This window comes from Cololabis saira, chromosome 2 (genome assembly GCF_033807715.1).
Source record: "Cololabis saira isolate AMF1-May2022 chromosome 2, fColSai1.1, whole genome shotgun sequence".
NCBI classification, from domain to species: Eukaryota; Metazoa; Chordata; class Actinopteri; order Beloniformes; family Belonidae; genus Cololabis; species Cololabis saira.
In genome coordinates this window covers 31,937,251-31,960,468 of record NC_084588.1, presented here as the reverse complement: position 1 = coordinate 31,960,468, position 23,218 = coordinate 31,937,251, and the positions used below count along the sequence as shown (strand labels likewise).

Below are 23,218 nucleotides of genomic sequence, written 5' to 3'. Positions count from 1 at the left end.
GAACCCAAGTCAGTTAAGAGGAAACAGTGAGGGACATTCAACACATTGTAATATTTCTTCTTGGAAAAAACTTTAAAATAGTGCATCTTGTGTTTACCCATTTATTTACTGGATTCAATTGCCTTGTTCTCACTACATGTACAGAGAACACGGAACTGGATATAATTGGGATCTGCTTGGTGTGTGTGTGTGTTCGTGTGTGTGTTCATTCATTTCCATATAAGCATTAGCTAGTAAGAGTTTCAAATCAACGTTATACTAAATATACATTTATTTTAATGTAGCTGTATTAAAGTACGGGGAACTCAGCTTGGTGTTTTTTCACACTATACCTGAACTGATGCTGCTCTACTTCAACTTATAGGAGTTACAAAACAGGAAAAGGCAGGGACAAATGATACTTAATACTTGTGTAATGAATTTGTTTATTTCCACATTCTTTACCAGGTCTCATTATGGTCTGTACATCTGTTAATCCAGTAACAGGATGGTGCACCAAAGTGCCACCCTGTCAGAATGCATTGATATCGCAGCTTCCATGTTGTTAGCTGATTCGCTCATTCATTTGGCCTTGCTGATATTTATGTTGTAAACATGGACATTGAGAGGAAATCCTAACAGAATTAATACAGAAAGGCCAACAATTATCTTTTTTAACATCTTTTTTTGATTAAACTCTAAAAAAAGAAAATAAGGGGGGGAGCAGGCAGGCATAAACAGAACACAAGCTCATACTGAACCATCGTAGTACAAGTGCAGTTTCACGACATGCAGTGTTTACCAAATCCGATGCGAGCGTACTGCTCATGAAAGTTAACAATTCAGAGTCCACAGTACTCTCACTGGAAAGAAGCTTTCTGACCACTGCAGAACAACGTGGATCACAACAACTTACAAACAAATTAAAAAAACCCGTCTGAGAATACCTAGTATTCATAGTCTAAGACGGGATGAACAAAAAACACCTGAAGCCTTTGCTGAGAACACTGATCTGCCCTTGGTAGAGTATCATGGATAGGATGGCAGTGAGACCCTGTTACTTTTGATGTGCTGCACTTGGAAGAGGAAACATGTCTTAGACAATGAAAGAGCTCTGCCAACTGGCCAATACTGGTCCTATCACGTTAGGTGACTAGGTAAATAAATGAACCTTATGGATAAAGTTGTATTGAGGTTCTGAGCCCTCTCACTGAGTAACATTGCCTGAGAAGCTGAACTTTTTACTTTGAAGTCTGCGTAAACTTAAAAATTTAAATTGCATTCTGCATAGTTTCAGCAAGGAGTGAAATAGTTTTCCTTAATGAATAACAAATCATTTGCATAGAAGTTTGATGCACTTCTAAGAAAGCCTATGAGGAGAAACACTGCTGGGCCAAAAAAAAACAAATCAAACGAAAACATGCACACACACTCGTTGGACTCCTTTAGCTTTGATAACGGCATGAATTATGAATAATTTTTATAGGCTCCTGCAATGTCACAACACATCCTGAAGACCGTCCCTCACGTTAAGCTTCATGTTGGACAATTCACTTTGTGAAGTTTCAGATTTGCTTAGTGCACAACAAAAACTCAACCTTTCTGAAACAGGATACAGGATTATATTCTGACAGTTGTTTCAGGAATGAGAAGCTGCTCACTGCACAAGGGTAACCTGTTGTCAGCTGAAAGATATTGATCACTGCCCTTCGTCTCCAATGCCAGCCATCTGTCTGCTCGGTTAAATCAGTTTTTTTATGTTTTGGGTAGGCAGTGCACCTTTTCTTTTCTAGGTTGATTTACTGTAACAAGGTGCCAGGTAGCTTGACTCGTTTAGAGCGACCCAAAAAGAAACACGGCTTCGTCCTTGGAGGATATTTCTTCAAACTGACACCAAAAGATTTTGCATCAGGAAAAAAAAAAGCCAAGTCAAAAAAAAAAAACAAACTGGAGGCCACCTTGCAGGCAGGAAAATAAACACTTAGCCTCTTCATTAAAACAAATTTATACCAGCAAAATACCACAGACACTTAACAAGAAAAATATATATTGCATAAATATGTGCTGGAATGAGGTTAATGAATGCAGATGAATTTTAATTCTCCTGGTCTGACATTAGCCCCGGTGCTAAATGAGTGTAACAAAAACACTGATTCCTTTATGTGACTTGATAAAACTTTCAAACTCACGTGTAGATATAGAAAAATAACCTCCATTTAAGTGGCACCGGTTCCCCATACTGAAAGTACTGCAGCCTTATTAAGCACGTGAATGCTACAGAAATTGCACAAAGCAGAGGTTATGTCATCAAAGTATGATTCTCTATACAATACTACTACTCAACTTTCATGTTGCCGTGTACTCATTAGCAGGAAAACAAATGCATCTTTGCAGGCAAAATTCAAGTAATGTGTCAAACTATGAGGTCAACAGGTAACATAGCAGGTACTTTCTCATTGAAACCACTTAACAGAACACTTTAGCACTTATTCCTCCGTGTAATGAGCCTAGAATAATATATAAGAGGTAACTAAGGTATCGTACAGTACAATAACAGCAGCACAGACTGAGCTTTCATGAGCCAGAGAAAACACTGTAACAGAAAGTAGAAAATAAATGACATTGGCAAAATATTTGGAGTGTAAAGAAAAGAGCTTTAAATCTTGGCAAAGAGAATGTAAGGAGGTGGATGAATAAAGATTCACAACTCGGGAGGTGAGGGGAATGTTGCTCGACACCGATGGCATGTTCAATAGGACAAACATCCACCCGTTCAGAAAGGAGTCGCTCCAGTGAATGTCCGTGTCCTATTAAAAGTGCCTGAATGATAAATACCGATAGAAAATATTGGAAAACAACCTGCATCCTCTGTATTTGTATACAGCGGTAAAGAGCTTTGGAAGCTTGGAGTTGGAACGCAGTAAGCCACAGGACAGAGAGCGCCACCGCGGCGCCAGCTGAGGTAGTAGTTTGAACATTAACTTCCCGCGGTAGCAGCTTGAAGAGAGAGGTGTAGCTACCGGTGAAACAGTCACTGGGCTGGCGAAGTGGACCAGAAAGGAGGGCTGGGGGGGCGACTTTAAACTTTAAACCCCCCCATTCTGTTTGCTGAGAGTCCATGTGCAAAAGATTTTTTTTTTCCTTAGAGGAAGTAGAGCTGCTCCCACTAGAACTAACTGTTAGTCCACTGATGAACAGATAAATCTCTTTACAACATGCTCTTATGTTACCAACCATACAATAAGAAACATTCCCAACCCTGTTCCCAAGGTCTTTTAGACTGTAATAAATTAGAAACTGAATACGTTTTTTTTTTTTTTTCCTGTAATCAACAAAGCAGTTCTGTCCGACACCGAAAAAGCTGGGAGGCAACCAGCGAGGACCGGTCCACAGTTACCACGGCATCCTGTTGGAACAGTGCAAAGGTTAAGGATGCGGAAAGAGGAGAGTTTATCTCTCCGTGGCGACTTGGTCCAGTCAGGGTAGCTTCATGAAGAGACCATTATCCATGGAAGGGACCGGCATCGGGCAGGGGAACTGAAACAGGCTCATGTCTGCTGTCAGAGCAGCCATGGCAGCAGGATCGTGCTCTATCTGTGTCCTCAGAGCGGGATCGATCTTCTCCAGCCGCCGCTTGATCCTCTTTGCTTCCCTCTCGCGGATCAGCCTGGCCTGCCTCTTTTCCGGCGTCTCGTTGGCCCTCTTTACACGCATGGCTTCCCGGTCCCTCTGCAGCCGCCGGGCCCGCTGTTCCTCCGACTCCTGCATCCTCTGCATCCGCTTGGCCTCGCGGTCCCGCAGCCTCCTCACTTCTCTCTCTTCTTCCGACTCACATGCCCGCTTGTTCTTCTTCGCCGTGCGTTCGCGCTCCAGTCGCTGCAAACGAGCCTCCAATGGTTCGTTCTTCCGCCGTAGAGCCCATTTTCTCATGGGGGACTGGGCGCCTACTAACTGCTGGTAGGCCACGCAGCTGTTGCACACCAGCAGGACTCCAGCAGGATACACCGGCATAGGGCTCAGGATGTCAGGAATAGGAGGGAGGCCTGAGGACGAGGAGTTAAGAGCGTCTGGGATAGATGCAAGTGACGGCCCTTCAGATAAGAGACTGTCAGGCAGTGAAGGAAAGGAGGGCTCTTGGTCGGAGCCTGAGCAGTGTCCCGGACCTGAGCACGGTCCAGATCCAGGGCCGGAGCCGTGGCACGGTCGGGGGCCTTGACACGCGCTGGAGATGTGGCTGGAGCCCTGACAAGTACGGTGGTCTTGACATAGGTTGAGATTAGGGTTGGGAGCTTGACACGGGCGTGGACCCTGGCATGAACTGGGATTAGGGCCCGGATCGTGGGAGGAGTGAGTCCCGGAGCCCGGGCTGCTCATGGGGCTGCTGGACAGAGACTGGGACATGGAGCACGTGTCCCTCCCACCGGTCACATCCATCCTGCTCGTGTCCAGGACGTCTTTAAGCTTTTCCCTGAGATAAGAAACACCACAGGTAAATCGCTGGAAAAAGACGACTCAGTTGTCAGAAGCATTTCCACACATATCTGTTATATAAATATACACATCTATTATATATCTATATATCGCCCATACTTTATTAAACATGCTTACAATTGTCATATTTCTTTTTTTTTCATTTCTTTTTTTTACTCTTTTTACATATTTACAATGACTTGTCACTACTTTTCTTTAAGGGGACCTATTATGGCATCTAATACCTATTTTAAACAGGCCTTGAATGTCTTAAAAACAAGCTTTTGATTGTTTTTAATCAATAAATTAGAAATTCAGCCTCTGAGCATGTCTTTATCTTCCCAGTCTCTAACCTCATTATCTATGTGGGATTCTGAGTGGGCGGGGAGGCTATGATAATGAGGCTCTGTGCTGATTGGCTGCCTGAATGATGCGTAGAAAATGGCGGAAGCTCCGGCCGCCGGAGTTAGTTGTGGGCGTGGTTTCAAGCATCGGAGGCCAACCTCTGTAAATTGCTCCCGTCGTTGCGTAACGACGGGATCAGAATCTGAACGGCTCGTAGAAGCCACATCACACTGGATGGCTCTTCCGGGCGGCTGTACAGACACTGCAGAATTTGGTTGCTTTCCTCCTTCTCTGAGTTGGCAGGCTGAGGGGAGACCACTTTATATACATTAAAGCAAGAAAAAACGTGTTTTTCATAATAGGTCCCCTTTAATATATATCCTGACCTCGAGTGTTTAAATCTGAGAAACCTAATGGTAGTTGCTAAGCAACATGGAAGTTTATTTCCATTAAATCTGTCATTTCCGTACTAATTTTATGCATCCCTCATGTTCTCCAGTCTCTCTTCTCACGCTTTGAGAACCACTGCTCCATTTATTCCATTGTGTCGTACTGAAGACATATTTGTCATGTAATTTTCACGACTGAAAGCCCCCGTCAGACACGAGAGACGTTACATTAACGGCTTCATCATTCTGTTAAAATTATGCTTTCTCTCATTCTGGGGTTGGCTGGTTTTGTCCTAATGTTTCATAATCTTAAACGTGTATTTTTTTCAAACCTACAATCACGAGAGCTACAGTGCGTGTGCAGTAAAATGCCATTTGGAGATTCAGGACAATAAATAAAATGGGGTATATCAATATAATCCTGACAGAAGCAATCTTTTGTTTAATACCACTACAGATCATTGCTTAGCTATAAACTATATATTATGTCTCGTACAATTTCACCAAAGGACATCTTCAAAGTCGATGCTTTTTTTTTATATTTGAATCGTTGCCACATAAAATACAAACAGCATTGTGTGAAAACTGCAGTGTGTTTGGGAGGAGCAGCTGAAATGATTCATTTATCGAATTATCAGGCAGAGAGTGGAGGCATTTTCAAACTTCATCATGTTTTGGGTCTCTGGAAAGCACCTAGAAACAACTTTTGTTGTAATAGATGCTATTTAAATAAATTAAATAAAATTGAATTGAATCAATTGGCTCAGAAGCTGAGAAACAGAACTATTAGATGCTGCAGCTTGAAAATGTTGTAATTTTCCTTCAGGGATTAAAATAGTGTTTTTGAATTGAATTTCTGTGAAAAAGAATTAATACAATGTTGTTGGTAGTTTTTTGTGGGTGCAGAAAAGTAAATAAAAAAAATAAATAAAAAAACTCATGAGAGCAGATCAGAACCTGTTAAAGTTGTTGGTGTCTGTGAAGCGAGCACCGCAGACCGCGCAGTTGGAGAGGCGGTCCTCCGAGTGGATGAGGAGATGCCGTCCAAGAGAGCCGGGAGAACTCAGAGCTCGCCCACACACCGGGCACACATAGCTCTTGGTGCTGCTCATCATGGTTGTGTGCTGCATGGAAAAAAATAAGAAATAAAAACACTAAAAGAAGCATCAAGCATCACAACCACCTCTTTTCTTCTGTCAGTTTTAATAATTTAGAAAGAAGCAGATGGTTGAGCAACAAACTCATGACATGGAGAAGTGAGCCACGATGCTGCTTTCCTCTTTTACTGATTTTATAATGAATACTCACCAACCTAAAGCACAAATCTTTTTTTTATTTTATTACTATAAAAAGGTTTAATGTCACAAAGTCCCAAAGCAATACAGTCCTCACCTGGTAGACATGTGAGATGAGCCTCTCGGGGCTGCTGAACTCCTGCATGCAGAGAGGACAGACGAAGCTGCCGCTGTAGTCCGACCCTTCCTCGCACTCCTGAGGAAAGCTCAATGTTAGGAGCTCAATCCAAATTCAGTCAGCAATTCTTTACTGTCAGCAATGCCCCTGGACATTAAATACATTTATAAAAGCAAACATTTTTTATTTCTTCTTATTCAAAGTAGGTGGACAGAAAGTGGGTATAGAGGGAGGGGGGGAGACACGCAGGGAAGAGATGGCGCCTGATCAACTCACCGAGCCATCCAGGGCCCCAGAAATGAAAACATCTTACTTTTCTTTTTTTTCCCAAGTGTAGTTTAAGTATCAAATTCAAGCATGAGTGGGTGGTTACTTCTATTTTAGCATGTTTATATCTGAATCATTGTTTTAAAGTGTTTGCTGATGTGTCGATGGTTTGACTGTATGACTCTCGCATGTCGCAGTGCCTCGTTGACGGTGACACAAACAGAAGGTATGAGCTCAAAACCTATTGGCTGATAAAGAAGTGTTCATTAAAATGTGTGGGTTTTCAGAGTCAAAAAGGTGTTGTGTGTTTACTTGAGGCCTCATGTACAAACTTACTCTCAGGAAATGGAGATATTCAGCCAGATATTTGCGAGACCCCCCTCAGGCCACCAAAAGAACTCCGACTAGTTGGTTTTTTCGTGTCAATTAACCCTAGATTTGCGCAAAACCCAAATATCGCAAGGAAATGCACAAACTGTTTTTCTCTTAATCATGTTCTGGGTCTCTGGAAAGCACCTAGAGACAACTTTTGTTGTAATAGATGCTATTTAAATAAAATTGCATTGAATTGAATCAATTGACTCAGAAGCTGAGAAACAGAACTATTAGATGCTGCAGCTAATTATAGCAGCTAAAAAGATGAGTTTGTCAAGTATCGTTATTTTTTTCTTTCTTTTTTTTAACCTGATCCGGTGGATTCCTAAAAAGCTGATGAGAAGCCATATCAACACAGACGTGCTGTGAAGCCTGTCCAAGTGACTGCAGCAGCTTGGACTTGTGCTGTGTTGAATGTGGTCAGTAATCCAGTCTGATCTAGTTAGATTACTGTCAATAATTTGTTACAGAACAGCACCAGAGGCGTCAGTAATTGAAAAAAATTACCAAATATCGCAAACAACCTTTTTAAGTTTTCACAAGCGGTTTTTTCATACGTGTTGATAATCCAGTTTATCATAAAAGTGTAATGGAAACACTTCGTTTACATTTGCACACGAAGAAGTGTAATGGAATTGCGACTAGTCTGAGGTAAAAGTACATCAAGCATCTGGTACTGAAACATTAGCTTATACTTCAGGGTGGGGGTCTCTATGGACTGGGTTTACTTGGACTAGTTTTAGTCTATTCAAACATTTAAGTGCTGCAGATGGTAAATAATGTGGACACTGAGCAGTTTGTTGTGATGAAGTGGCTGAGCTCGAGTTATCAGTCACCATGTTCCAACCCTCATCTGTGGTCATGAACCGTGGGAACAGTAATCCACAGACTGAATCATTTTCATCATTTTTTAAAAAGTTGACAATTTCCTGAGGCCCAAATGAAATTCCTGTGGCATGCTTTGAGATAAAGAGAACAGAAACTGCCTTTACAACTTCACACGTTCGATAGCAGCTGATTTCAGGGGGTGGAGTTAGCATCCTAACTCCACCTCTCTCTTCTGCAGGGTATGCCTCTTTTGAAATGGGTATTACAGCTTTGCACAATCCATGTCAAAGGTGCAGAAAATGCAGCAAGATGGACAGTTCTACTCTTACCTGGATCTGTGATAGTCCAGTCTCCTACAAATCTGAACTGAATTACATATTTTTAAAACCAAAACAACACTCCAGCAGTTGACCCTTTCACTTCCAAGGTCAAAACAGGTATTTTCCCAATGACCACTATTTTTCAATCAAATACATATCGACATGACACCAGTCAGATTTTATATTTTGGTCCTGAAGATCAGAGAGAAAATCTTATGATAAACCATAACGCTAAATGAAAGAAATCAAGTAAAAAAACCTCGGTGACCTCCTGGATTCCCACATTAAAACTGTCACCAAGAATGCCTTCTACCACTTAAAGAATACCTCCAGAGTCAGACTTTTTGTCTCTCGAGCCAACAAAGAGACTTTGGATCATGCATTTGACATACAGACTGGACTGTTGTAATGCTCTTCTCTCTGGTCTTATCAAGAAAATATTTCCCACTTAGTTACTTCAATGTTCAGCAGCACGTTTGCTCTATAAAACAAGAAAAAGTACATATTACACCAACTTTAAAGTCTCTGCACTGGCTACCTGGTTCCTTCAGGGTTGATTTTAAGATCCTTTTACTAGTTTATTAAACTCTTAAAAGAATTTACAGCCATCCATTTTCTATACCCGCTTTATCCGTAGCAGGGTAATTACAGGTGAGAGGCAGGGCCACATAGATAAACAGACAACCAGAAACACTCACATTCACACCTACGGGCTAGAATCACCAATTAACCTACTACGCAAGTTTTTGGACTGTGGGAGGAAGCCCACGCAAGCACGAGGAGAACATGCAAACTCCACAAAGAAAGACCCCCGCCGGGTCAGGGAGCCGAACCGGGAACCTTCTTAAAAGAATTTGTCCTGCTTATCTGTCGGAGTTGCTTACATTTTATGACTCTCCTCGGACCCTCAGATCTTCTGGTGGAAAATGTTTAACTGTTCCTAAAACATACGGTGAAGCCTCCTTTTATTAATACAGCCCAATTTTGTGGAACGATCCACCAGAGGACCTGAGAACAGCTGGAAGTCGGGACGATTTTAAAAGCCAAATCAAGACTAATCTTTTTAATTTAGCTTTTAATTAGGCTTTAATGTTTCCTAATTTATGATAACTATATTTTAGAGTTTTAATGTCTTAGATCTATTCATATGTACGTATATTTATTTATGTATACATATCTATATATTTTTTTTAATATTCTTTGATTCATTCATTTTACCTGCTATTTATTTAATTATTCTTTAGTGTTTTCTCAAAAGACTGAAGATAGTTTATTATTACTGCTCTATTTCTAATATTATTGGCATGTATCCGTGTGTGTGCTGTTTTTATGTGTGCGGTCGTGATAGTGTGTTGTGGTGGACGAAGCTGAGAGGGTTTTGTTAATTGTGATTTTTAATTCTGTTAAGCACTTTGTGTTGCACAAGTATAATATCTATCAAAGCAATGGGTAGATTATTATAAAAAAAATCCCAATTGTAAAAACACAAAGATGAAAGTGACCATCTCCACGGCAGCCAACATACCTCTTTGACTCCTGCTCCCTGTAGGTGGCAGTTTGTTATCTTGGTGGTCATGTGGTCGTCAGCAGAGATGTTGGAGGATGAGTCTTCACTGTGGTTGTCAGGGTCGCTATCGCTTTCTTCTATGGAGGCAAACACAGCCCTATCAATACGGACAGACAACAGAACACAGAGGAGGGCTTATTCTCACTAACACCCCTCAGTCTGAGGACATTCCCACTGAGTCCGTCCTGTCCTGCACTCTCCCACCGCTCCGTCTCGTACCTGTGAGGCTATCCCGCCCCTGGACGTCGTGGGAGTTGTTGCTGCAGCATTCGCTGTCTTCGGTGAATTCGTCCCTGCCATCCATGTTAATAGTGCGCTGAAGTCCCGTTAAGCCGGAAGAGTGGAATGGCCCTGGAGATTAAAATGAAAAAAGAAAGTAAAGACATGTTTTCAGTGAGTTGTTGTGATGTAAGAAGAAATGGAAGAGTGCAATCGATAAGCTTTCTAACATCAAGTGGAAACTAATCTGCCACAATATCCAGTTCATTGTTTGAGAATGAATATATCTACACATTAGGTAGTAAAGTAGGAAAGCAATCCTTTCTTGTCATGATTAAATCTTAAAAAGGTAGTTTTGCATAATGATGCAACGTCATACATACTATGAAGCATGCGAGCACCAGACAAGCGTATGTACAGAGCGACGTAGATACACCGCTGTAACAGCACACCACCTGGCAGTACTTCCCTTTGATTAACTTTTTTCATAATTAACATGCTCTTAAAATAAAATATTTAGTATGGAGCTCGACATGTCAGTATACAAAGTGTTTTTCAGAAGAGAAACTATCTTTCGATCCATACATTGTATCGACCGGAAGAACCTTGTCTCCACTGAAACACAGAACCAGGTTTGAAAACGAAACCAGTGTATGTGGCCATGAAAACACCTACTGCAGCAGCAACTTCAACAAAAGGGGCTTTTATATATTTATTTTTATCCTTGCAATCATCATAGCAAATAATAACAACACATGGGTCAGGATTAAGGTTGGGCAAATCATTGATAATTAATCGAAACCGACATTTAGAACCTATAACCAACGTAATCATGCTCATGTCAATTATTTCGGTCACGTCACTATTGAAATTAAATCTTGTTTGCAAGATGTATCAGATATTTTACACTTTGGCAATGTTTGAAACAAATAAGAGTTATTAATTTTCTACTGTTTAGACCATGATTCTTTAAAGTGTGACCTTTGAAAATGTTCTATTTTTCATTGGCTTTATTTAAGATATTTGTTTACAGATTTTTTTTAAATATTTGCAGGACTTGCTGGCATTCAATATTACCAGATTTAAAACAATTTAAATGTTTTTTTTAATACTAAAGTGAATTGTGACCCATCTCGCTGCAAGTGCTTTAATTGCAATAGTTGGCATTCAATGAATAACCTTAAATAGCTCATTTGTGTGTGTGGGTGCTTTGTTTCTTTGTGTATGTGGAGATTTTTTTCTTTCTAGGGGGTGCATGCAAAATAATCGTTGATTAATCGTAAGCGAGGGAAAAAGTTGACAGGCGAAGCAGCTGAGTTTTATTGAAAATGTTCTGTCAGAGGTGAGACACGGCCGAAGTTAAAAGAAGTTAACTTTTGATGTGGAACAATTTTTTTTTTGAGTCAGCATTTGCAGAGGCATAAAGTCATAGATGATGTTGTTTTGTTAGCGTAATGAATACATTTGTTATTTGAGAAGGACAAATTTGGTAAACAACAAAATTTCACAGATTATTTATATAATACAAAACAATATCTTTAGCAAAACATATGAGAATAAAAAGAGATAAGTCTGCAAATGTTCTTGGGTGAGGTGAGGTGAGGATGTTGAACAACGTCTACATATACTAGGGGGGCTTCATTCGAACCATTTGGCACAAAAACACAATGCCTGCAAAGCCAGCAAATTGAGCCCAATGACATATACGCATGAACATTACCTTAATCTGCATCCCAACCCCCACTGTTTCACACACCGAGTCATGCTAACAGTTCCGACAGCCATGCTGCAATCCCACAGGAGGAGCAGCCTCTCCTCCTCCAGCTAACTGCCTCTCTACTCTGTGTGTTTGCCTCCGTCTCTCTCAACACCACCCACACACTGAGCAGGCTGGCTCGCCCTCTGTCTCCCCTGCTTTCATGCAGCTCTGACTACTTCCATATCTATACCATCATCTCTGAGGGGGAGGCTGCAGCTTCATGCAACGACGAGCCATATGTACCTCGCTTCACTCCCTGTGATGCCACTCTTTGTTTTATAGACACATTTTTGGTTGGAGGATGTGGTATTACCCCTCACATTTTATATTACTAATCCAACCCCTGCAAACCAAAATGTGACTTCCCGGACTGCTTCATTTTAAACAGTTTTCTGGAAAGTTCCTCTGATGTTTACAAATAGAAACAGCCGCAATCTGTTAGCTAAAAGGTAAAGACAGTTCACAATCCCATTTTCTGGCATTTTTTGTGCACACTCTTTCCATTAACGCAGGTCAGAGATGGGGGAGAGATCCTGACTTCAGTTACCTGAGACTGACAGAAGTAATTACAGCCCCCGTCAAGATCCAGAGGTGCTGTGCATGTATGTTGTACACAGGCTCCCACACTTTCGCTTTTACTCACCTCTGTTATGTGAGACATTGGTATGAGTGCAGTTTTAGCGCTTGTCCATAGAAGTTCATGCCTTCATTAGTGTGTGTGTGTGTGTGTATGTGTGTGGGGGGGTGTTGAACTATCAACTACTACTACTGTGGCCCTGCTTCTCCACACATAGCCAATGATTGATGTGTGAGAAATACCCATCCCCCCGCTGCCAGAGCTCTGTCTGTACATCTGTCTCTCCTTGCTGGCTGCCTCTGCCCCCCCACCCCTCCACCCCCAGTCTCTGCCGCTGCGATGTTATCTCTGAGTCTGTGTGTCTCTGTGGGCAGGAGGTGACGCAGTGTCTGACTGAATCCAGACAAAGAGACAAACTCATCAGCCAACAGACACACAGCAGAGAGAGAGACAGGGGTGTAGGTGGCGCAGGGGTAGCGCGCAAAACAAAACAGACAAAAGACAGAATGCCAAAACTCTACTCAAACACCAAGCAGTGGGGGTCCTGTTGAATTCAAAGGGCCCCTCCTTCTCCTTTGCAGCCACCGTCCCCTCCACACAACACTGTCTGAAGCCCCTTTCACACAGAGATTCCGCAATATTGGTGTAAAGAAGTCCTGCCAATACGCCGCCTTTGTTGGTTCACACAGAACCATACAACGCCGGCATAACGCCGCTCCAGTCTGTAAATTCACACAGCATGCCGGCGTTCCGCAATCAGAGGCGTGACGACAGCGTCAGCGTCTAGTGGCATGCCGGCATGCCGGCTGTGTCATTCACACAGACCCCGTTTCGGCTCTGTGACTACCTCCGCTGCCGGCTTATTGGTGGGGCCACTTGGCCCCCCCATTCCGCCTCCGTGACTTTCACACAGAACAGCGAGGCGGCTTAAAGGCGCAACGTTCCCGCCTCGAACTGGCTGTGTGAAAGGGGCTTGAGTCTGCAGGAAGTTCTGGGGCCCCGTCTTGCATCTACGCACAAATAGAAGAATGAGGATGCTGCACCAGAGATCTAATCATTCATAAACTGGTGACTTCTATAATATTACCCAAAAGATATGACTAATCTGAATTCAAAACTTTCCCTTGAGAATTTGTAGTTAACTAGGTGCATCAAAAAACAAGAAAATACATGTTCCTGGAATAAAGGACTCCACTGTCACCATCGAACTCACATGACATTACCAAGCAGGGATAAAACGTGAGGCAAAAGGTGAAAACCTTTAGCTTTTTGAAAAACAAGTTCAAATATTTGAGAAATATGAGAATCTCATTTTGACTTAAAAAAAAAAATCAAAACAAAAACAACACACTAAACAAATGTGTGATATTAATAGTTTCTACATACATGTCTAAATAATCTAATATCTAAAATATTTTGATATATCAGCTGTTGAAATCTTTTAAAAAGATGCTATTAGGTTCAGAATGAAAGTGAAAGCACAATAATACATCCACTTATAACAGTGTTTGTCGATCAAAGTCATGAAGACCCGCTGCCCGCGTGCTTTACACTTGTCTGTGCTCCAACACACCTGATTCAAATAAATGGATCACAATCAGCGCGTCTGCAAGTCAGTTAATGATCCATTCATTCAAATCAGGTGTGTTGGAGCAGGGAAGCATCTAAAACAGGGGTGGCCAATCCTGGTCCTCGAGAGCCCCTATCCAGCATGTTTTAGACGTTTCCCTGCTTCAGCACACCGTGATAAAAGTAGCTGTTTCAACAACAGAACTGTCCAGACCTTTATGACAAGCTAATGATAACGAGTAATTTGAATCAGGTGTGAGGAAGCAGGGAAACATCTAAAACATGATGGATAGGGGCTCTCGAGGACCAGGATTGGCCACCCTAGATCTAAAACATGCAGGGAAGTGACCCCTGGAGACCAGAATCAGGAAACACTGACATGTAATGTTAAACAGAACAAACATCTGCTCTCAACCTGAAAGACAAATCTCCTTTATTCTGTGAGTGTGTGGTTGACTTATCTGTTAGCCTGGTGAATTTCGAGAAAATCAATAATCTACGTACATGTGTTGGTATGGCAAAGTATTGAAAAAAGTGATGACATTTTCAAAAATACGAAGCAAGAGGTTCTAATGTGTGCAGACATAACCTTGCATTTGGCCTCCATTGGGGCTTTTAGTTCCCACTCTGGACTCTTGTAGGTGTTCCAGAGCAACAAATGAGCTCATTAGCTTTCAGGGATTACTGTAGTCGCAAGTGTTGGATGCATTTATACAGCAGTTTACACAAACTATGTTTAGAAAGGCGGATTGTTGCATGCATTACTTCAGTAGATTACACTGACCAATCCCCACGAGCAGACAGCAGCCCGTTTAAGATAAGATGTCAGGAGACTGTCCACTAAGGTGAGTCGTGACAGAGAGCCTGAAGTTAAGTCACATCAAGGAAAACCAACTATATGTCAGGGGTCTCCCTTGAATTCAGAATATCCATTTTAATTAAAAAAAATATGTTTGAAGATGTTACAGATTGCTCCGTGCAATCATTTAGTATATCAAGAGTCAGAAAACAAGAAGTTTACTCCTGGCCCAAACTCCCTTCTCCAGCCAACGTGATGTCTCTTACAAACAGTCCAACACTGAAAATAATACATTTATAAATAAGCAGAAACCTCATGTTTGTTTTCTGTGGTTGTTTTTTTCTTGCAAAAAGGTTTGTATTGGGGACTCTAATCAGACCTGTTGGGACTTGAATAATTGCGTATATTTTAATAATGAGCCCTGCAGGAAAGCCATGCAGAAAAATATGCACAAGAATAATGTGACGAGTGTTCGCTGGGCCAGAAGTACAGTGAATTTTCTTAGTGAAAGAAAATTAGACAAAAACTGATTTCTTTTTTTTTTTTTTTTAAATACAAGGAAGTGAGGCTGATAATGTTCCAATTGTTATGAGACTTCAGTGTAGACTTTCTTTTGTCTGATGCAAATATGATGAGGTATTCAACAGAAATGACAACTTGAAGGATAGTTGTTCACAGATCATCTTGCCATGACAAGTCACAACACTAATCACACCAGCCTTCAAACAGGGGAACTCAGTAGTCATTCTGCCATCATTTCATTAGCGCTCAGCACTGAAGCCAGACAGCAGCCATCCTTGAACTCAGCCTTCATTTGGATTACCCGTGCAGGTCTTTCATTGCATCTTTGGCATTACCAACATTGAATATCATGTTTACAAAGTCTGCACAGACAGTGACCTGCCAAAGTTCTGAACCAGCTTTGTAGTAGATTATTATGCAACGGCAGGAATCTCAAGCGCCATAATTCTGCACACTGACACAGACAAAGCGTACTAAATGATCTGATGAGAGTTCATATGAACGTGTTGAAATGAAAGGTGTTTACATGATTGATCTCCTCTTTTACTAAACAAAGTGCCATCATGTAGTATTTGAAAATTGACCAAAGATGTGCTCTTTCCCATACTGTTACGCTGTATGGTTATTGTGGTTGGGTCATGAGTTTGTATACTTTTGTCATACATGGTTCATTAGTTTTGCCATTTTCTGATAGGATCTGGGATCAGTTTGATGTTGGTGTTTTTGGGACGCGTCTTATTTTGTCTCCTCTGACATTGTCCATTTCTGTTCATTACACTTCCTGTTTTACTTTGAAGGTCCGCCTTTGTCTAGTTTTAAGTTTCTTTGGCCTCATCTCTTTTGTCATTTGGTCTCTTTGCCTTTCTGGTTTTTTTTCCAGTTTTGGCAGCTTGGCTGCTATCCTAATTCTTTTACTTTTTGATACAAAGAACTTTACGAGAGAATTTTTGTAAAGTGAATGGCTATAGCTTTCCAGGCTGTATATTTCCAAAAGTTTTTCAGTTTTTGCCACCCTTTAGTGTCTGTTTTTGCTAAGTGTATCACAGATCATTACAATTCAGGACAAACAGAGCCATGTCAAGCTTCGTGCCCTCATCAATCAGACTCATAAACAGCTGATCCTACCTATTCATTTTTGTACCCGCTTTTATACATATTTTTAAAAAAATCATTGTATTTATCACGCACTTAACGGGGGACTTATATTTTTTTTTTATATCTTTTTCTCTCGTATTTTATCTATGCTATGGTTTTACAGCATCTAAGTCCAGCAGTATTTGTGATTGCCCAATGTATGTTGCTTTATATTGATTGTTTGGTTTGTTTCTGTATTGTCCTGTCACATATGTTATCTGTACACGCACTGATGCTGATGCTTTTCCACAAATGAAGTTCCTAACGGATAAATAAAGTTATTTGTTATTATTATTATTATTATTATTATAGTTACATTAATTCCTTAATCGCTACTGCAGAATGAATAACGCAACAAAAGGCACACAGATGACTGTTATGGTGTGTTTTCATGTAACCGACAGACCAAATAAAAATTATATCCATCACTACTCTTAAAAGAAGATTTTAACTTTGAGATTGAAATCCAGAAGTGAAATACCTGACATTTATATGTCAGGAACCAACAAATATCCTGAACAGGTAATGATGGTATAAGTCACATGGAATATCTACTTAAATACATCTAGATGAAGCAAGGCATGTGGAGAAAGAAAGGCAAGAACTTAAAGCTGATCACTTCAAATAATCAAAGAATAATCGGATGGATGAGTCGTGGGATAGTAATATAAAATAGCTGATATACCTACAGTTAACTTTGAAGGGGTTGGTCTGTTTTCGCCTGGACATAATACTGTCCACAGTCGGTGGTTAAAAAAAAAAAAAAAAAAAAAAGAAGAAAAGGAAAGATACAAGTCCCTGATCCCTGAAACCCGTCCAGGTGTATCCCGCACTGAGAGAACGGACGATGACAGAAAGCATGAAAAAAAATAAAAATGGATCAAATCGTCCAATGTATCAGAACGGTTAAAGGAAATAGTAATGGTTTGGAAATAAAAGAAAAAAAAAAGTCCAAAACGATGACATATTAGCGTCACATCCTCGGAGCCTTTGGGGGGGAAGAGCCCCGTCTCCAGCAGCAGGGACTTTAAAACGAGGAGACGCCGCGCAGCTCCGACCCGAGCGAGGCTGCGCGATCCCGAGCCGCGGGCACGCGCACGCTCTCTGCTGCGGCGACGCGCAGCTCAGCTGATCCCAGCAGGAACCGAACGGCATTGTGGGATTCGCCGGGACATTGTTATACAGGACTGTCTCAGAAAATTAGAATATTGTGATAAAGTTCTTTATTTTCTGTAATGCAATTAAAAAAACAAAAATGTCATACATTATGGATTCATTACAAATCAACTGAAATATTGCAAGCCTTTTATTATTTTAATTTAGCTGATTATGGCTTACATTTTAAGATTAAGATTCACAGAATATTCTAATTTTTTGAGATAGGATATTTGAGTTTCTTAAGCTGTAAGCCATGATCAGCAATATTAAAATAATAAAAGGCTTGCAATATTTCAGTTGATTTGTAATGAATCCAGAATGTATGACATTTTTGTTTCTGTAATGCATTACAGAAAATCACAATATTCAAATTTTCTGAGACAGTCCTGTACTATGTCGGTTCATAGTTATTTCTCATAGAGAGGTAAATATCATATTCATTGTAGTAAGTGGAGGAACAGCAAACCTTCCTTTGATTGCTTTTTAAATTATTTTAAATTATTCTTCTTATCCCTAAAATAAATAGACTCCAACAAAATGGCTAAAAAGATTTGTGACAATATATCTTGTTTTCTGCTTTTTTGATACATGCCTCAGTCCTTGCTCCTCTTTTTGGCACGTTTGTTTGCCTGATTTTTTAAAAATACTGTGATACTTTTATAGTTTGCACTTTATAAAAAACCCTGTTTTGTCTTTTATTTCAATATATAGTTTTTTTCTTTCTATATAGCTCTATATTTGACAGCATCTCATATTATGTCTACTAAATATACTATCATCCTTAGGAGAAGATGTTTAAAAAAAAAAAATGTACATGTATATTTGTCTATGGTTTGTTTTTCTCTATTTTTTTTCCCTTTGATTTGTTTTATGGTTTGGTATGTGGTTTTATTAATCTACTGAATCTGGATCATCTCTCAAGTTTAACTCCAGTTATTCACTGAGAAAGAATGTATTAAAGATCGTTTAAAATGTTTCACGACAGAGTTTGTAAAATAAAAGGTAGAAGAATAAAAAATACGTTTTATAAAACTGGAAAAAAAAAACAAAAAAAACTATGTCGGTTCATATATGACGCAGAGAAATAGGGTGGAAAAACCGTGATGTTAAATTAATTGTTTAGATATTCACAACATTTGCAGGTTTTTGATAAACTAATTACTAATTAATCTCGGTCTGCTACTGTATTCAGTTTTAGTATGAATGGAAGGAAGTTAAATTAACCATTTCATTATGAAAAGCCAGAGATAAATTTGAAATATTGTGAATTAAAGTAAATAGGTGGATTGTAAATTAAATTTAAAAAAAAGTTAATTAATAAATCACATTTTTTTAATTAAAGTGTATCGCTACTGTAGTTTTCTATTAATCCAAATTCTTTACTATAAAAACACCTTTTGCACTCACACCATCCAAACAATAAGACAAAGCCAACATACATAACAGCTGCATCTTGTCGAAGCCTAGGGGTCACCAATCCAGGTCCTCGAGGGCCAGTGTCTTGCATGTTTTAGAGTTTTCTCTGCTTTAACACACCTGATTCCAATTAATCATCGTCATCAGCTTGTCATTGAGGTCTGCACAATTCTCTTAACGACACAGTCACTTTTATCACGGTGCAATGAAGCAGCGAAACATGTAAAACATGCAGGACACCGGCCCTCGAGGACCAGGATTGGTGACCCAAAACCAAAACATTGCTTGCCTTTGTAGAGAAATTAGGAAATGAGTGTGAAGTGATTTGAACAGCGCCCCCTAGTGGACAAAACATGCAACGGAAACATGCTACTGTTCCTTAGTTACCGCCACAGTCATATCTCTGGGCGTAATAAAATGCATTTACTTATTTTACTGCAACAAAGTATTTTGTAATTGTAATTTTAATTGTAATTGTCACTTTACTTTTACGTAAGTATGATTCTTTCTTTGGTATTTTACTTTGTTACAGTCTAAATTTCCTTCATGTCAGATAAGAGTGGAAAGCTTTAAAAAAAAAAATGCACAAAAAAAACAACAGATGAAGCCAGGCACATGGAGACAAGGAAGAAAAAGCACAGACACCTAAATCTTGGTGCTGATATTTTCTACTATTTGTTACTTACTCATCCAAAAGTATACACTGATATGCTCTATCACTGACCAGCTAGTACTGGCAGATAACAAGGTAAAAAGACTTGTATTTAAGAATCTACTCCTCTGCATGACAAAGAACCTGAAAGTTCATGAGGGAAAAAATGTCCAGAGCATGTGATCAGAAACTGGTTTCACATACAGTACTGTACATAGTTTTTTTTTCTTTTTTTTCAGTGCTTCAAACTTGTAGCTTTGATTGGCTTTTCAATTTTAAACAGTAGAGTCTTTCGAGTATCTTAATGGGATTGTTTTTTGTTCATCCTCATAAGCTTCTGGACTGGGATACCGAACAATGAAAACGTGTCAGTGTTAATTCACATATCAAAGTTTTAAACTTAAGAAAGATGATTGTAGTGAGCGAACTGAATCCAGATATCTTAATTTATTTTGCTTTATTATTTTAAATCCATCCATTTTCCTGCCACACTCAAAAGATGTCTTTTTTCCATCCCATGGCCTTGTGAGATGCTCATATCATCCAAACTGGTGCATGCTCTGAATTTTGGTCCTTCTGATCCGCAAAGAAAAAAGCAATAGCATATGAACAAACATCTGATATTGCTTACAGTTATAATATAATCTTTTCAATCCTGGAAAATCCTTCTCACCCCCTGTACAACGAGGTGTGGCTGATGGGCAGCTCATTCAGCCAGCGGATTATTCCAACCAGGTCCAGGACTGAACGAGTCAGACTTTATACCAACTGCCATCAGACTTTATAACAACAGCTTGACTTAACCTCTCCCTGCTCTGGATGAACTCTTTTCTGTCCTCCTTCCACTCTGTTGCTGTGTGTGTGTGTGTGTGTGTGTGTGTATATGTGTACAAACACATATATATATATATATATATATATATATATATATATATATATATATATATATATATATATATATATATATATATATATATATATACAAACACATATATACTGAATCTTTATCTATTTTCATTGTTACGTATGTGTCATATACACACACACACACACCCACACACACACACACAAAATACAGACCAAGGGTTTGGACACACTTCCCCATTTGTTTGAATGAGAAGGTATGTCCAAACGTTTGGTCTGTACTGTGTACTGTATACATACATACATACACACATACATACATACATACATACATACATACATACATACATACATACATACATACATACATACATACATACATACATACATACATACATACATACATACATACATACATACATACGTATGTATTTATATATTCTATTTCTTGAACCCAGTATTTCTTATACATTACATTACATAATACTGGAATTTCCTCCTGGGGATAAATAAAATATATCTTTATTTTTAATGTGACTTGCGTAACACCAGCATACATTAAACCGAAGCCAACAGTAACAATTTTTGAATATTTGCAAAAAAGTAAAGATTCATATGCAAAAAACAATGTTCACCGCGATATCTGACTTTACAACTGAATACAATGAACTACTACTGCCATTTTGACAACAAATCATATTATTAATCTATATGATTGTACATTTTTTCTTTTAATATTATTTGTTATTTTGCATTGCACCAATCACCACAAAGAATTCCTTGTGTGTGTGTTAAACTACTTGGCAATAAACTTCTTTCTGATTTCTCATTCTAATTATAAATCCATGAATACTACTAAAATGTAACTTATCTAGACTCAAAACCAAACCTAATGCCGCCCTTATCTACTAAATAATAAATTATTAATTGATCAAGCCCAACCTAAAGAATAATTAACTAGAAGTCCCAGTAACACCACCAGGTGGCGCTACAAACCTCTGCACCGCTCGAGTAACAACATCGCACGTCGTCATCACTGAATGCCACGAGTAAAACCCGCCGCAGCACGACCTGACGGGGGCTAGAAAATGTACTCTTCCGCAAGGTTAAGCAAAAACATCTCACCTTAACAAGGGGAAAAAAAAATCTCAACGTGTCATAAAATGTCTGCTTCACAACAGCAACAAGCGGCTCATATTAATACAAAACTGAAAGCCATGTCGGTTGCCAAATATTCACAAACCCCACTTGATAACATCGACAAGAGCTAGCTGGAAAAACGACAACAAGCTCAACGTTGAGCCCTTTATATATGCGCTCTGGACGACAAAAATATTGAATGAACAGCCACGCCACGGTTAGAGGAAGACATAAGTGAAGCATAAGTACCCATGGTGTCCGGCGGCAGCCCCGGCCAGCGAGCAGCTGCTGCTCCATGATAACGACGCACCGCCGCGCTCAAGCCTGAATTATGGTCCTGCGTTAAACCGACGCAGAGCTACGGCGTAGGTAGTGCTGCCACCTTTCAGAGATAGAGATAAGGGATACCACGATTTTAGCAGCGCAAGTGCCAAAAAAAGGGACATCCTCAAAACTTTTAAAATGCATAGAAATGTATTTATTTTATATAAAAAAAAGTATTAAATTAAAGTTTAAAGTGCTTTAATAACAATGAACTTGCATGACTGTACAGACAGCCAACCATACTAGCAACTGAAATAGTCTCCTATCTATGCTATGTATGTCCACATCAGCCCAGATGTTATAGCCTACAGGTGAAGAATATGGTGTAAAAGTTAATTTCAATAATTCAACTTAAAAGGTGAAACTAATACATGTATATTACATAGTCTCATTACAGGCAAAGCAATAGAATAGAATAGAATAGAATAGAATAGAATAGAATAGAATAGAATAGAATAGAAGACTTTATTTATCTCCCAGAGGAGAAATTCAGTCGTGCAGCAACCAAAACACACACACGCTTTATACAAAAAATTTAAAATAGAAATAACCAATAAATAGTTAAATAATAAAGAGAGCAATATAAAAAGTAGAAAAAGAGTATGTACAAGACAGAAAAAAATAGTAAACACAAAAAAAATTGATAATATTTACAAATAATTTACAAATATTTTCAATACTTGAGGTATTTGAGGTATTTACTGGTTATGGCTCAAGATGTTAAGCCTTTATTTGTTATAATTTTGATGATTGAATTGTTTATAGATTTCATAATATATTCTAATTTTTTGAGATTTATTTATTTGGGGTTTTTATAAACTGTGAGCGATAATCACCAAAATTATAACAAATAAAGGCTTGAAATATCTCACTTTGAACGTAGTGGGAAATAATACATTTGTTTCACCTTAAATTGAATTTACTACGAATGAAGTTTTGCAATATATTCAAATTTTCCAACCTTCACCTGTATATTATGACATAAATAGATAAGAGCATAATATATGTCTGTATTGGTTCAATACGGAACGCAATTTTTAATTCCCAATTACGGAAATATTCCTTATTTCAAGTACGGTGCGCTTCGCTGCGTACCCTACGCCGTAGGCATAACGCGGAACCATAAATCACG

The 23,218-nt window shown here is 39.3% G+C and overlaps 1 protein-coding gene across 3 annotated transcripts; it reads right to left on the bottom strand.

The window, feature by feature from the left end:
• Positions 1–415: 415 nt before the first annotated feature.
• znf821 (zinc finger protein 821) lies at positions 416–22,071 on the bottom strand. 3 transcript variants are annotated; one of them, XM_061743436.1, is made up of 6 exons: positions 22,012–22,071; positions 10,173–10,304; positions 9,912–10,030; positions 6,576–6,674; positions 6,141–6,307; positions 416–4,447 (listed from the first exon to the last, which is right to left on the bottom strand). In XM_061743436.1, the coding sequence occupies exons 1-6, from the start codon at positions 22,013–22,015 to the stop codon at positions 3,457–3,459; spliced, it is 1,512 nt and encodes a 503-aa protein (XP_061599420.1). In that variant the 5' UTR covers positions 22,016–22,071; the 3' UTR covers positions 416–3,456. The 3 variants fall into 3 exon arrangements, with proteins under 3 accessions (XP_061599420.1, XP_061599412.1, XP_061599430.1); XM_061743428.1 differs by lacking the exon at positions 22,012–22,071 and adding an exon at positions 17,222–17,541; XM_061743446.1 differs by lacking the exon at positions 22,012–22,071 and having other exon boundaries at positions 9,912–10,050; positions 10,173–10,305.
• Between the last annotated feature and the right edge of the window lie 1,147 nt (positions 22,072–23,218).